Source organism: Odontesthes bonariensis, chromosome 24 (genome assembly GCF_027942865.1).
Source record: "Odontesthes bonariensis isolate fOdoBon6 chromosome 24, fOdoBon6.hap1, whole genome shotgun sequence".
In the NCBI taxonomy this organism is placed as follows: Eukaryota; Metazoa; Chordata; class Actinopteri; order Atheriniformes; family Atherinopsidae; genus Odontesthes; species Odontesthes bonariensis.
In genome coordinates this window covers 9,953,806-9,969,070 of record NC_134529.1, presented here as the reverse complement: position 1 = coordinate 9,969,070, position 15,265 = coordinate 9,953,806, and the positions used below count along the sequence as shown (strand labels likewise).

Here is a 15,265-nt window from a genome sequence, read left to right as displayed (position 1 = left end):
AGGAAAAATGATATTTTCAACCTTCTGTTTCTTAAAGAAAAGTGAGTGAACATTGTTGCATTGTTTTTCTCTTCCTCAACAATCTGCAGTTCCACCATTGGACCTGCCTGGCACATCAAGTTTGCCCAGGATCAACTCCGGTGGAACATCCAGGGACTGCAGCTTCTCAGACTCTTTGAGTCTATTCAGAATCTATCAGTTGCTTTGGGATTGAAATAGCTTCTCTAACCTCAAGGTTGCCTCCATCTCCATTGTGAGAATGCGACAGATGTGGAAAAAGTACTTCAGATGCTCAAATAAAAGAGAATAAACAAGCTGTTCCTAATTTCTAAATCTGGCACGAGATCACTCAGTGACTGGATGCTCGCCTTTATTCACGGAGGTGAGAGGGAGAAATGAAGTCTGGAGCATTTCATTCGGTCTCGGTGTCTGATCGGACAGAGGTCTTGACATCAGGCTTTGTCGGGATCCCTCTCTCCTGCTCCCCGGCTTCTTTCATGTCTGCATTTCATTGTTACTGTGAACCCTTTTTGTTTTGCCCTTTTCTCTCTCTGTCAGAGCAGCAGAGGCCGCAGAGACGAACTGCATTGCTTAGTCTCCTCTCCCATCCGATTGCACTCTCCCACACTGCCGCTACAATAATTCAATTCATTCCCGTCTATTCATACAGTATTGGCAAGGCAGGGCATTTCTCATGGTGGGCGTAAAAGCATACATTAAAGGCATCAAACACACCCACACTAGACGCAGCAAGTGCTGATTCTGGTAAATTGTGACAATAGCATATAGAGTGAATCAATTATTTGTTGGAGAATGACCTCAGGGCTCTGGCTGCTGATCAGAAGTCTATGAAAAGGACAGCAACTCTGGATTACTTAGCTTTTCAACTGCAGCTGCCATTAATATTTGAATCGTTGAAAAAAAAAAAAAAAAAAAAAAAAAAAACGCTCATAATTACATACGCAAAAGCCATAGAATCACTGCTTATGCAGCATGTGCTTTGACATCAAAACATAATTATAGATGACAAATTAAAGGAGCAGACAACACAAAGTGTTTTAATAAGCTTTCGGGAGTACAATGTAACTCCAGAAGAGGATTGATGGTCTCAGCAAAGTTTATACAATTCTAACACCTTTAAAAGGTCGTTCCACCCGTTTAGTCTTGTAACTCTTATGATCCAGATCATACTAACACAGTTTGCCCTGACGTCCTGCACAGTGGCAGCTGGATATGTTTAGTTTTTCTGCTCATTTATCTGCTTTTCGTTTTAACCTCTTCCTCCCTGGATCCCCCTGTATTGGGTCGGGCTGCAATTGTTATGGAAACACAACCAAAGCCATTTTTCAAAAGGTGTCCAAGTGTGGGTCCACATAGTCTTGCTATGACTAAACTGGATGTAGAAAATCGTTGCACTTCATCTTTGTTGGAGCCAATCTGGCACACATACAGGTGAGAACTTTTCTAACAGGATTGCATCAGTATAACTGCCTCGTTGTTAAGAGGATGTTTTTCTATTCCTTTCTTTCTTTTTTTAAATCTCACCGTGACCTGGTGATGGGTATATATTTATATATATTATTATTATTTTTTTTTCACTGTTCTTTTATTGATTTTATTTGTTTTTACCTATTCTTCTCTTTATTTATTACCTGCTTCAAATCACTTTGGTACACAATAAGGATTGTCTGTAAAGGGCTGTATAAATAAAGTACATTTACATATATATATTGTATATTTCTATAGTTATAAAATGTTTGTAATGATACAACCAAATCATGATTTTAATGTGAAAAGATAAGATTTTTATGAAAGACACCCATCCCTAACTGATTTTGATTGAATCTTTTTTCTTTCTTTTTCTAAAGAAGCCAAAAAGAAAGCTCAAAAACTGGGATATAAATAATGAAATAAATAAATGAATTTAGACTTGGACTATCTGTGATCAGAGGGAAGCCAAATGGGCTCGATTATACAAGGCTGTAATAACAAAAAAAGTCATTTCAGCTCAAACTGTCTGCAAAACATTTGCGAAGTCAGCACTTTTTTGGGAGAAAAAGAACTTTTTCTGCCTCGACTACATCAAACATTTGTGATGGAATATTTTGAAGTGTTAAAAAACAAAGAAAAATCAATAAATAAATGGACACACAGACACTTGAAAGATTCTAAATTTAAAAGTGTAGGCTCTACCACTATAGATTACACCAGGCACAAGACATTAAAACAGATATGCTAAATAAAATGCATCCGTTGCTAGCCATATTGCCATGGTTATGATCACGTATCCGCAACAGAAGCAGCAAACCCGCTTTTCCACTCTCTGAATATCCGGCCCACCGTTAAACAGCATGAAACAGTGGCTGGATGGACCTCTGCTGATCCCTGCTTTTTTAGTTTATGGCTCACTGTCTTCCTGTAACTCGGTTCCAAAGGAAGCAGCAGAGTGAGAATGGTGCTGATGACTGAGCGTGTGGGGGTTGTCTGGATGTTGTTGGGCGGTCTGGGGACAAGCCGTCTTTCCATCTCTCTCGATACTCTCTCCATCAACCCGTCTTTCCCACCACCACCCGATTGCCATTTCACTGCACCACCTCTCTTTCTTTCAACCCCACTTTTGCGCCTAACACCCACACCCTTCCCCACGCACACTTGTATCGCCTTCCTCCACAATGCTGATAGGAGCACATGGGCACTTTGTTGCAACATCACTGCAGAGTGGAGAGGATGCATTGGGAGCTGAAAAGGTAAGGGGGGGAAAAATGGATAAAAACTTTATTCTACGCAGCTCTTCATTTCAATAAACCTTTGCCTTGTGATACGGAGGGAGAAAGAGGTGGAATATATGCGGGTGTGCTAGAGTAGTGATAGAGATGTGTGGGAAACTTTGAGAGCAAAAGAAATGTGGGTACAGATGTATGCCTGGGGAACACGAGGGAGAATGTGAAAAAAATGTGAAAAATCCTGGAGCTGAATGAACAAACGAAGACAGAGGAACAGGCACAACTGAGGGAATGTGAGAAGAAAGGGGGATTGAATAAGTTAAGAAGGATTCAAGCAAAATATATACCATCCTAAAAAAAAAAAAAGTGGGCTGCTGAGGGTCAAAAAGGGACAGGACGATGAGGGGGGGGACGCAGAGATAACGAAAGGCAAAGAAGTAGAAACTCAGGAGAGCTACAGAGAGAACAAGAGAGCAGTGATGACTGCTTGCAGCAAAATGCAAAGAAGATGAGATAAAGAGAAGTTATGAAGGGCAAGAAGCTGGCACAGAGACTGAACATATGGATATGAGAGGGAAGGGGACGACGGAACTGTACTAGGATGATTTCACAAACTACTTCTCTGTAAAGTCTGAGCAGGCCAAGTCAGACTCATAGGACGCTGAAGAAATTTAAGATGATCTCAGCACAAGTATCTGAAAATCCTTTCACATACTTTCCCCATGACTGGCAGCTAATCCTATAGTGTGCATTGTCTTCATATAGTCATATATATCTGTCACTCTCAGCTGCCAGAATAAATGGGTTAAAACAACAGCCAAAAATCCTCTGCAAAGTATTATTTGATCCAGGTTTGAATTGCTGCTGGGAAGAATTATTCATGAGTCATGAGAGTGTGTTAAGAAGAAAACGTGAATGTTGGTTGACGGAGCGCCTGACAGGGATTCAGCGGAAAGTAAACAAGTGAGTAAACACCTTGACATGTCTAACCAGTTTCTTAGAAAGCTACTATCGAAAGTGGACAGAAATATTCCGACAGCATGCATTCTCACTTAGGGGCTTCTCGTGGGATCTGGCCACTTCACATTAATGAGTAATTATGCTGCACTGGACAACAAGAACTCCCAAATCAGTGTCAAAAGATGCAGGCAGACTCTCCGGAGACGGCACAGCCTATGCAGTAAGAACAAAAGCAGCAATCAGTTCTAGTGACGACAGATTTGAGATGGCTTCTATCTCTTCATCTGCACCGTTTAAGCCAAGACACAAGGCCACCTTTAATAAAGCTGGGACACTGCGTAAGATGTAGTAAGAAACAGTTTTTTTTGGCAAAAGAATATAAAGAACGTATCAAATGTTGAAAGTGAGACATTTAGCTATTTTGTGAAAAATAAAAGCTCTTCTTAACTTTGATGAAAGCAACGCGCCTCAAAAAAGTTGAAACAGGGGCATCAAAAGGCTGGAAAAGTGAGTGGTACAAAAAAGAAACAACTGGAGGAACATGCTGCAACTTTTTTGGCTAACTTGCAATAGGGTCAGTACCATTACTGAGTAAAGGAGGGGTCTCTCTGGAGTAAAGATGGGCAAATCAGATCAGTGCTGTGGCTGAGAATTTCTGATTTGAATCTGTATTACTGAGAATCTCAGAGAGGGGAAGTTAGAAAGCCTGTATGTGCTCTGTAGACTATTTGCAGGAACCAGCACCAACCACTCCTTACTACTTGCAGGCAGGGGCTGTACAGCTAATTTGCATGTAGGTAGCTGTTGGTCAAATGGGGGCTAACACGGATTGCTAAATGCTGCGTCGAACTAGCTTCTGCTGTGTGCGGTTAATCCGGGGAACCAGACTAACGCGGAGAAATCCGGCCAAGCTGAAAGATCTGAGCTAGCCTGGCTCCTGCAAATAGCAGTCCCCGGATTATTGAAAGCATAGGAAGTGAATACATTATCATTATGATGCTTCAACATGCATATGACCTTAAATATATCCTTCTGCTTTCTTGAGAATCATTCTCTGGTTCAAATATGGCAAAGATGGATGTATGGCTGAATTAAATTATTTATTTTTTTTTGTTTTGCTTCTTTTTTTTTTTTTTTCAAATTTTGGATTGAGTCTAAATAACAGATTGGGACTTTAATGAAAAATCTAATTAAATGTCCCCCCCCAGAAAAATCATTACCTTCGACTATTAAGCAACTTTCCAAACTGCACCAACGACATAGACTTAATCTTATTCCGAATAATTTGCTGTAAATGTCACTTTGTTTAGCAGCTGCTCTATTTATCCAGCGTCTTACTTTGACCAAAGTAAGCTTACCAATACCTTCCTACGGTTGGAAAGAGGCTTTTTTTTGTTATAGAAGAATATTTGGCTTATATGTTATGGAACTGGTAAGTTTGAATCTGTGAACATACCCCTATTCTGTGAAAATCCTTTTTTTTTTTTAAACTGCCACGCTGAGTGTGTATGGCAGCTATCTTAGTGTTACTGTGCACATGACGTGAGCCACTCTGCGGCTTGTGTGTGTAAAATTAATCAGTAAAGAATCTGATATACATCCAATTTCTTGAGAGAAACGTGATAAAATCAGAAGCGGTCTGATTCCAGACATCAGTTGATCGACTGATGCATATCTGGCAAAGTATTCTCCAAAATCAATCAGGCGCTTTGAAATGAAGCAAATGTAAGTCAAAGAAGAGGAGAGGAAAAAGAGCATTTGGGTCAACTAAAAATAAACAAGTAATGCAGCTTGTAAGTTTGGAGATGACAGTTGAGTCAGTGACACAGTTGAATGGTTTTCACGAGAAAGACAGTGTTTGATAATGCAAATAAGTGTAAATCCATTGTTGTGTTCAGGCTTTTCCTGGGATTTGTTTCACAGGGAAAATAGTACTATTGAAGATGAAAATACAACTTCCAGCCAACTATTTTCATTGATGTCATAAAGGTTCTCTTTCTTTATCGAATTTGAATTTACTGATTCGGAAAATTGCCTTTAGTATTTAGCTATACAACTGCTTTACATATAACTATCCAATATCAAGAGCATCTGGGATCAATCACAACAAAAACAAGCTGCTATCAAACAAATTGCTTTTTTGAAAAAACAGAACTGAGTGATGAGCACAGGGTGATGAAATTTCTTCAAACCACTCCATTTGCATGAGCATGAGCTGGATGAGTGTAAACGGTGAAGTAATGAAAAAGCTAAAGACTTAGCAAGGATAAATAGAGGTTGAGAATAAAACTACTACCATCAAATTAAGGTACTTTTAATATTGCTGTTACCTTGCATTAACCTCACCCAGTTCAGTGTTTTTTTTCCACCAGGGCCCTTAAGGCTTTAACGCTTTACATCTGCTTTCCTGCTCGTTTCTGTTTTCTTTCATAGCAAAGCACTTAGTAATCTTTATAATAGAGGAATGCGATAGAAACAGAATCCTTATCAGTTAAGTATTCATAACCACATAAGAAGGAGAATGCGAGGCCATGCACACACAAACGAAAAAGCAGAGCATCCTTACCCGATGATGGGATGTTTGAAGCCTAGCTTGGCAGTAGTCTGCTGGATCTCCTTCTCTAGCCATGCCTGAGGGCGGACCAGGTATTTGACAAACTGGGACACCCACCAGACGGACGGGTCACCGTGCAGACGCTGCAGGCGTGGGGCCAGGTCCTCGGGGATCGCCAGAGGTAGGTAAGGGGGCCGAGGGTGCAAACTGTCCACAATGGGCAACTCCACAACTTGGACGTCCTTATCATGAGCCTCTCCTGAGAAGACCAAACAGAAGTCGGTAGAGAATGAGACAACAGATTCAAGTGCAGGGGTATAAAAAGTCATTATGTGCATTTTTATTCATGCTGGCTTTATTTTTTTTGCCTTTATTCTTTTTGCCCTACATAGTCTTTTATCGTTTATCAGTAGTTCAGCCACCATAATATGACAAACTTGTGAAAAATGCTCATAAGAATTTCCCATAGTCACCAATATGAACTTGAAATTGTTTTTTTTTTTATTTTGTCAAATTGAAAAACTGAAAGCCAAATATGTTCCTTTTACACTGGAAAACAGAAAAGAAATTAAACGCTCAACTTGAGGGGCTGGAGCTGAAAATGTTTGTCATTTTCGGTTGATAAACAGCTCCTACAATTCATCAACAGCCTGAGTCTTTTTCCTCTTGCAAGTTTTAGTGCAAATCCGGCCACAACGTTATAACACCCAGCGGAAAATGTTTTTCAACTTGAGCTTTCTTTATTTTTTTTGTGAGGGTTAAAATAGCCGAGGGTTAGTTTTGGTTTTCATATTTTGTGAAACTTGCGAAAACAGTATTTGGAGTTGGGACACCAACAAAATCTCTAGTATAGTAGCTTCAGTGCTAAAATGATCGAACAGGTTCACACCCAAAAACGTTATCCTTGTGGTTTTATTTCTTATGGATTGTGCATTCTACATATCATTTCAAGGACTGTTATATGAATTCGTGTTTTGTCTCCAACATTAACTCCAGAGTCCAGCTTTCGTGACTGGCAGCCGTTGCCGAAAGGCCAAGAAAATCTTTCTATCAAGAATAAGGCCAGGGGTGGGGCTGAGGAAGTGACCTAGACTGGAGGGGTAAGGAAAGGAACTGGCCTCCCAAGGGCTGAATCCTGCTTGGAAGAAGCCCCAAGCAGAGGACTGAGCAAAGCTGATTATGAAGGTCACCCCTTTGGACAGCAGAACGCTCCCATGCCCTGCCAGGCCTCCCCAAATTATCTGCACACAAAGACTTACATGCAGCTAACGCACACCTGCACGTGTGAGCCAAACGGGACTGCATGCACAAGCATGCAAACATGCACATGTACAGGATCCTCTGAACAGAAGGAAAAAAGGTGGTCTGACAGTGATAACTAATGTGGATCCAATAAGAACAACAATAAAAAGAAATATGCATTCACACTCTCAAGCACACACAAAGAGTTCCAGCTAATCACATTTTACCAGAAGGGGATATGCCTGGCAAACACGACCTTCACTCTCTTTCAGTCTTAAACCCTGAGTGGAGTCTTGTGTGTGTTTGTGTGGTTAAAGACCCTTGATTTCCGTCAATAACAAGTTTGCGGCCTGTTCTGTGTCAGACTAAAGTGGTTTTTGGTTACAAGTGCCACAGGGAGACCCTAATACAACTACAAACACAGACTTTATAAGACACTTACAAATAAATGGCATAATGAGTCATTAAAGATGGCCTTTAACATAGAGAAAAAACATTTTAAAAACAAGGACGGAAACCGAGGCTTAAATTTGTGTGTGTATATGCCGGAGCATGAACTGAATATAAATTGGTAAAAGCATTAAATATTGAACAGAAAAAAGTATTCCCAGGCCTGTCTTTGCTTATATAACAGCACTGGCATCATTCACATAAGGGGGAATGGGCATATTTTGAGGCCGGCACTTCTTGGCACAAATGTACAGATTTGCAGCATGTCTTCATCCCACTGCTACCTAATTAGAGCACAAAGCTCCTCAAAATGTTAATGTTGCTCAACTCCAAAGCCTGTGCATAAATTTCCTGTATGTAACATCCCTTTTTAACATATGCGTCTGCACTGACACAGAATTCCTGTATCGTATTTAAGTCTATGATCTTTACTGGGCCAATTGAACGTTTCATAAGAGAGTATGAACTGGAGAACCAAGACTGACACCGTACAGACAAAATAGAGAGTCTCCCCATTCATAATACATTTGAGAGGGAGTTAATGAACTTGAAGGTCTGTCTTTACATGGAAGGGGACTTTGTGTTTCTCCTGTTGCTCTCAGACTTAAATATAAGGCCAAAATATCTCTAAAGAGAAGCTCTTTGGCAAATTAGCTCTTTGATCAGCTGGCCATTGTTCCACAAAAATACTGCTTTCTCCTTTGTCTTTTGTTCAAATTTATTCCGTTAGAGCAAACCTACAAAGGTTCTAATGGCTGCTGTCAATTAAACACAAAAGTAACTTTTAGACAGTAGGGCTGGGTATCAAAGCTCATTTCCTTTACACTTCTGTCAGAAAGTTGTCATGAGCACTGAGGTTTAAAACTAGGCAAGTTCTAAAAAGTGGTGAGAATGTCTGCTCAGACTTGCGGTTATGGTTTCGAACTGAAACCACTTTTGACTTTGGTCTCCTGTGTCAAAAAAAAAAAAAAAAAACATGACATAAATAGACATGTTGAAAACCTGGGATAAAGAGGGTCAGTTCCCATCATCACTCACATTACTTAATGAGAATATTATCTAATGGAATCAGATTTGGATTTGTAGCTCACTATTTTGTGTGAAGGAGAAAATTGTGGGTTGTGGGTTATCCCTCAGCTATTTCTTCATCAAGTAAATCATGCACAGTAGTGATGTTTTTCTTAGAAAGCTGTTGCTGTGAACCCACAACCTGCGATCAACATTAGGAGAGGCCAAATCAACAGCTTAGCACAATCTGAGGAAAAGAGGAATGCACTGGTGAAATCATCAAGAGAAAAAGAATATGACAAGATGATCACAAGTTCCTCTACACAGTGAAGAAGAAGCACTTTACAACATCCAGCCAAGTTAGGAAAACTCTCCAGGAAGTAGCCTTATCCACGTCCACCATAATGAGGCAAGTTTGTAGGGGCAAATACAGAGAGTTCATGGCAGGCACAACCCCCCCCCCCCCCCCCCCAAAGACCTCAAGAGTAAGGAGAGCAGATTGTACATTGCCAAAAAGATTAAACAAAAAAAGGAAAAGAATTTTCTTGAAAAGAATCATTGACAAAAAGTTAAATATAATTACTCCCTTTAAAGCTGAATAAATATGCCCAGTTATATTTCATCCCATTAAAAACATCTTTCTCTCTCCATGTACATAAAAACAGCTGTAATTCCTAAACCCTCTCTCTAAGCTGGTTGTGTGTACCCACCTGCCTACAGTAGCTGCTACTTTTTTTTTTAAACAAAACCTTTGTCAGTATAAGTATTTCCAGACCCCATTATATGTATATTTTAATTTTCCCACAAATTGTTTTATATTCTCAATTATTTCAGTTTCTATTCTTTAGACTCCTACCATTTTACCTCTGCAGAGAAACAAATCACAGAGGCATAGTCTGTGTGCTATGATTGTATCATTGTGGATTTTGTGTAATGTTTTTCCATTTCACATTTGAGGGAAGAAAATCAGCAGGTCCCATAATGACTCCATCGCTATCTTTGATGTTTCCCCCCCAAGCAGTATGTTTCCCTGACAGAAATACCCAGTCACAGATGCATATGCTATGCATCTTCTCTTGGTCTATAAATGTCTCACATCCCAGCAGAAACACTTAACAGAAAGTGGGCTACCCGTGTTAAGATATATGAGGAAATTGGATTTTATTGAGTCTGTTGTATTAAGTATCAGAAAAGTCAATTTTCCATGTAAACACAAACAATAGAAAGAAATGATCCAGCGAAGGAGATTCGAGTGCGTCTCTGTACGAGCGCAAACAATCTGTGTTTGTCACGAAATTATACAGCACAAGGAGGAGTTTGGGAGAAACAAAATCTGAAAATCACAACATAATAGTGTCCTAAAGGTGCAGAGCTCCATTCCATCCAGGAATTTAGAGACTTGCATTTGCACCTCTGCAAGCAATCAATATTCACTATGGGCAAACATTACACTTAATTAGTAAGATATTCAGTTGTAAATGTATTAATCCGAGGTTTTAGCATTCCTTTGTGGTCTAGTGCTCCAAGGACTGTGCTTGCTTGCACTGTACACACAGCAGGCTTGACCACTGGCACAGCCAAGTATTCAAAAGGCTTAAATTAGATATGCCCATCGAGTTTAGCTGGCTTGATTATGAAAAACTACTCCTCCTGCTAACCGTGGGTTATGATAAGGAAAACCATTCAGAATGCTAAAGGGCCTGAGGAGGGGAGGGGCTTCTGTTGGGTGTGAGCAGCCAAACCGACACATATGGATCTATGGGAGGCAGCTTTTAAACACACAAGACCAGAAAAACACATCAAATAGCGGAAAAGGACACATGAAAGGCAAGAAAATAATTGAGGGAAGGCAGTCGGAGTGCAGGAGATAAGAAGAGAGAGCCCAGGAGAGCACATGTCAAATGAAGCAATAGGAGAAAAATGCAGAGCTGAAAGGAATGCAGCGATGAGAACAGAAAAGGTAAGATAGAGAAAGTGATTGAAGGGGGGAGGTTACAGTAAAACCTCGAGGGAATAACTGATCTCGATCTTAAAGTGCTTCTGTTTTGCCAGCTCACTAAAGGCAAACAAACATATGCAGTAGAAACATCCATTAAAAATCACAGTTTTGATTCATTCAAAAGGGATTCTGCTTCCTTTTCTATCATCGGGGAGACCCATTTACTTCTAACCACCACAGTCACCAGACTGCAATAAGTGATCCCAAAACAAACAATTTAGGACTGATTTTCCTCAGACATGTTGAGTGGATGCGAAGGGCCCCAAAGCAGGACCAAACAGGTGGGAGCCAGGCAGGTGCCGGAACTAGAAGTTTTACTGAACCATAACAAAAAGTGCTGCCGGAGCAGGGAAACCAGGGGCTAAACACTGAGCTTAATCAAACACAGAAGCAGAACTGACAAGAGGGGAAGCAACCACTATTGGGGGACTATGACAAATGCAAGACAGGTGTGTAGCAATCAGTAAATTAAGACCAAGTGAACAACAAGGACAGGAAATATAACTATAGAAGAGATTCTACAAAATTAATCAGGAAACAAGGCAAGTACCGTGTGAATCTGAACAAGACAGGAGACGGAAACCAAAAGACAAAGTCATAACCTGAACTCAAATACTCAAAGTCCTTGACAAGAACAGGTAGAAAATGACCATAATAAGTATCTATACAAAATGTAAAGTCACTCAGTGTAGTAGCTGACAATAAGTTTTGAGGCGTGTTAAGGTGGTATAAAGGATGATAGCTCCTGAAACCCTGACCTTCTGGTTAGCCAACTCACAAAATTCACAAGATTCCCACAAGGACACAGATTAGCCAAAAATGAGCAATAATGAATAATGGCAAGAAAAACACATTGTAGAAAGAGCTTAATTAAAAATCGCACTGTGAAATTGATATAACATGAGCCTACTAATTTTATGACATTGCCTATTTCAACGTGAGTTTGCAATATGGTGTGTCACAAACTGGAGAAAATGAAAAAAATGTGGCTGATCGCTGGTGAACTCCCAGCTTCTGTCCGGGTCACCCAACACATCCGAAAGCAGGGAAAACATCTCTCTGCTGTGCACACAACTGAGCATGCACACATATTCATTTACAACCTCTGTGACTGAGGCATGTTGCACATTTATCACATCTCCTTGTCATGCTTTAAAATTTGTAATGTTTCTGCATTTAAAAAAAATGACTTAAAGAGTCCTTAAAGGAGATATAAGGAAAAACAAATTTCTCTCATTTACACATTGAGGCATAATCTGATATTACACACCTTTAAGGAGCTGAATTATGAAAACCTTTAGGTTTAGCCGTTAACCTGATGTTAAAATCAAAGCGAGGTGTTTAAAGCGGTGGTTTTATCATCAATTGAGTGGACACTGTCTTTTATATTTGGGATATGTCACTAGAAATTGCAGCTCCAAAACTACACCTGCACATAGAGCACTTAAGCAGCTTGAAGAGCTTTGCGTCTTGAACACCTGCGACTGATGTCAGCTCTGCTCCGGCGGTATGCCTTTTTAGTGGAAGAACATGATTCCTTAACATGGGAATAGTTGGCCAGATTGTCTAGATCGGTCTAGCCCTCCTTAAGACAGAAATACCCTTTGACAAATACCACCTGGTTATGCTGGTATACGTGTGCTACTACAGGTAATGGTGAAAATGTGAAATATGAGCCAGGAAGTTTTGTTTAAGATACTATTACAGCTCAGAACTTGCATTGCTATTTACAATCTTTGGAAGCACAGTCCCAGTTTTCTTGTTGGGGAGAGTAGATATTTACAGTGAGACTAAATACTCGACCTATATTGTTGGCTGGTTGTGTAAAATGTATAAAGAAACTTGCAAAAGTACTAGTGTGCCTGGAAAAAGCACAGTTTCACATTCAACACAACATTAAATATTGATGCCAAAATAAACTTTTGCCAAGAAAATGTTTACGTTGCAAGAAAATGTGAAAACAGGATGCTCTTCAGTCAATCTACACCACAGCCTGGGGCTACAATAGAGAAATAAAAGCAAAACCAAGAGCCGATAAATCTGCTGGAAATGCTGAAATTTCCTTCAGCTAAATATGCGTCGAAATACACATGTACGCAACAGCTGCTGTCACACACTGAAAGTATAAACAGCCCCATAGTGAAAAAAGTTAAGTGGTATGCTTATAGAAAAGTCACACACATTTTTTTGGCAAGGAAATCTATGAAAAGTAACTGCCAATTGGCAGCCCAAATGCTTTAACTGAAATTGCAGTCCTGCTCAGACAGGGAATTCGCTCTTTGAATGTGCTGAGGCAGCACAAAGGAGAGGCCCGTGGAGCCCAATTTTGAATGGGATATGCTAAAAGCTGTGAGGGTTATTTGATTATTAAGTAACTGATCTCAACCATTGTTGGCAGTATCAAGGCTAAATTGAATGGAGCCCAAAGTAAGTCCATTCATTTCCATGAACTCACCTGACCAGTGTCCAGTGGAGGCCCCAGAGCGGTCAGTGCAGGTATTACTGACGGGCAGAAAGACGGTCTCCCAGCCGCCGGGGGCATAGCGCCAGTTGTGAGACTCCAAGATGAGCGTACGCTCAGTCCCGTAAGCGATCATGAAGCAGTAGACGACGTGGTGGAGCTGGCAGCCATAACCACAGCCCTTATTGATGTTACACACCAGCTTTCTCGCCTTACTGCAGTCTGGGGGGTTCTAGGAGGAGGAGGAAAGAATGTTTCAACATTTTTTTTATTGCTTGACTTTCACTGTGTATCTCTCGGAGACCTGCTCACCGACTTGTAATAACACATGGCTGATATTATTTTGACTCACGATCAACATTAATTTTATGTTGCCTGGTCACATTTTTTTTTCCCAGTTTCCTTTTCCTCTCTCTACCTGTCATTTCTTCCCCACTTCCTTCTCTGTGATGTTCTTTCAGGGTTTGTTCCAGCTCATTTTTTCATCTCTTTCATTTCATCGTTTGGATACTAAAAGACCCAGCATTGTTGTTGTTTTAACACCATTAGGACCATGTAAATGAGTCCTGCCGTTTTCTGTAGATCATTTTCAATCAAATGCATTCACACTTGTGCATATCAACATTCAGTGGAGCGTAGTGCTCAGTAAATACACAGTTGGCTCCTGTTTGGGTGATACTTGATAAAAATGAGCGTGCTCTTTCCCAGCTGGTTTGGGAAATTACTGCGCCCTTTAAAAAGGGACTGAATGCCACCGACATAAACAGATGGACTGACTCATACTTGGGTATGTTCTATTCCTCGAATTTGTTAACACTAAGAAAAATACAGAACTCTGCCAGTTCTACCCTTTAACAGTTCATCCTTTTTAATCTCTTTTGTTGCTCTTGCGTTCTATTATTCGTTCACTTTTCAATGCTTTTTCTTTTCTTTTTCCTAATCTCTTTCTCAATATTTTCTCTCATTCCCCCACTCTCACAGCTTCATATCTATCACCACTCTTTGTTTCCTCATACCCCCTCTTCTGCTTTCTGCTCTCCATCTTTTCAATACTCTCTTGTTCCTTAACTTGAAATTTAGCCTCAACATCACACACTCTAAAGGGGAAGGATACCCTTTTTTTTCTCTTTTCCACTTTAAAAAAAAAAAAAAGGAAAGGTGGAAACAAACAGAGTGACACATGCTGTGTTGCCGATGAGATGCCGGGCGGGCTGTGATCCGCTCTGCAGCCGATCTGAGCGACTCTGCAACGCTTGTGCCAACCAGCTTCCTAAACAGCAATTACTGGCTGATGGGAGTGTTTTCCTCATTAGGCTGCTGCAGCTGTGGATGGTTCACAGTAATCAGGCCGCCCGACACCCACCGGCTAACACTGCCTATCATGCACCAGCAGGAGAAGAAGTGGAATAAAGGGAGGAGGAAGAGGAAAGGAGAGTGAAGCGAAGAGGAAAAGCAATGAGAGGACACAAAAAAAAAACTGAAGATGCAATGAAAAAAAGATGACAGAGGGCAGTGAGAGGAGGAGAAAAACCACTACTGTTCAATAACATGAACAGAGTACCACAGCCACTGAGGTGACAGAATGAGCTGCAAAGATATCCCTCTGAGTTACAGGCTGCCACTTCACCCCACATGTGTACGATAACTCACTAATAATCTACAGTGGCAACGCAAAGGACCTCCACGAAGCTTGTTGTCTGAGTAAAGACCCCTGTCACTCTATCTCCATGAGATTATTATATGGCACAAGTCATGTTGAGAGAAGGCTACCATTGGATCCCGGGTGGCTAATGGTTTCGCTGGAATGAAACATAGTTCAAGGATAATGGTGCCAGATGCGTGCCCAGCCAGCCACTCAGTACTGCTAT

The 15,265-nt window shown here is 40.6% G+C and overlaps 1 protein-coding gene across 3 annotated transcripts in view; it reads right to left on the bottom strand.

Annotated features, from left to right (window-relative positions):
- fut8b (fucosyltransferase 8b (alpha (1,6) fucosyltransferase)) overlaps window positions 1-15,265 on the bottom strand; it is an 85,458-nt gene that overhangs the window by 4,445 nt on the left and 65,748 nt on the right. For all 3 annotated transcript variants that reach the window (XM_075459444.1, XM_075459443.1, XM_075459446.1), the window contains exons 6-7: window positions 13,392-13,629; window positions 6,250-6,496 (exon numbers count right to left, since the gene is read on the bottom strand). In XM_075459444.1, coding sequence (XP_075315559.1) covers window positions 6,250-6,496; window positions 13,392-13,629 — 485 coding nt within the window. The remainder of the gene's footprint in view (window positions 1-6,249; window positions 6,497-13,391; window positions 13,630-15,265) is intronic.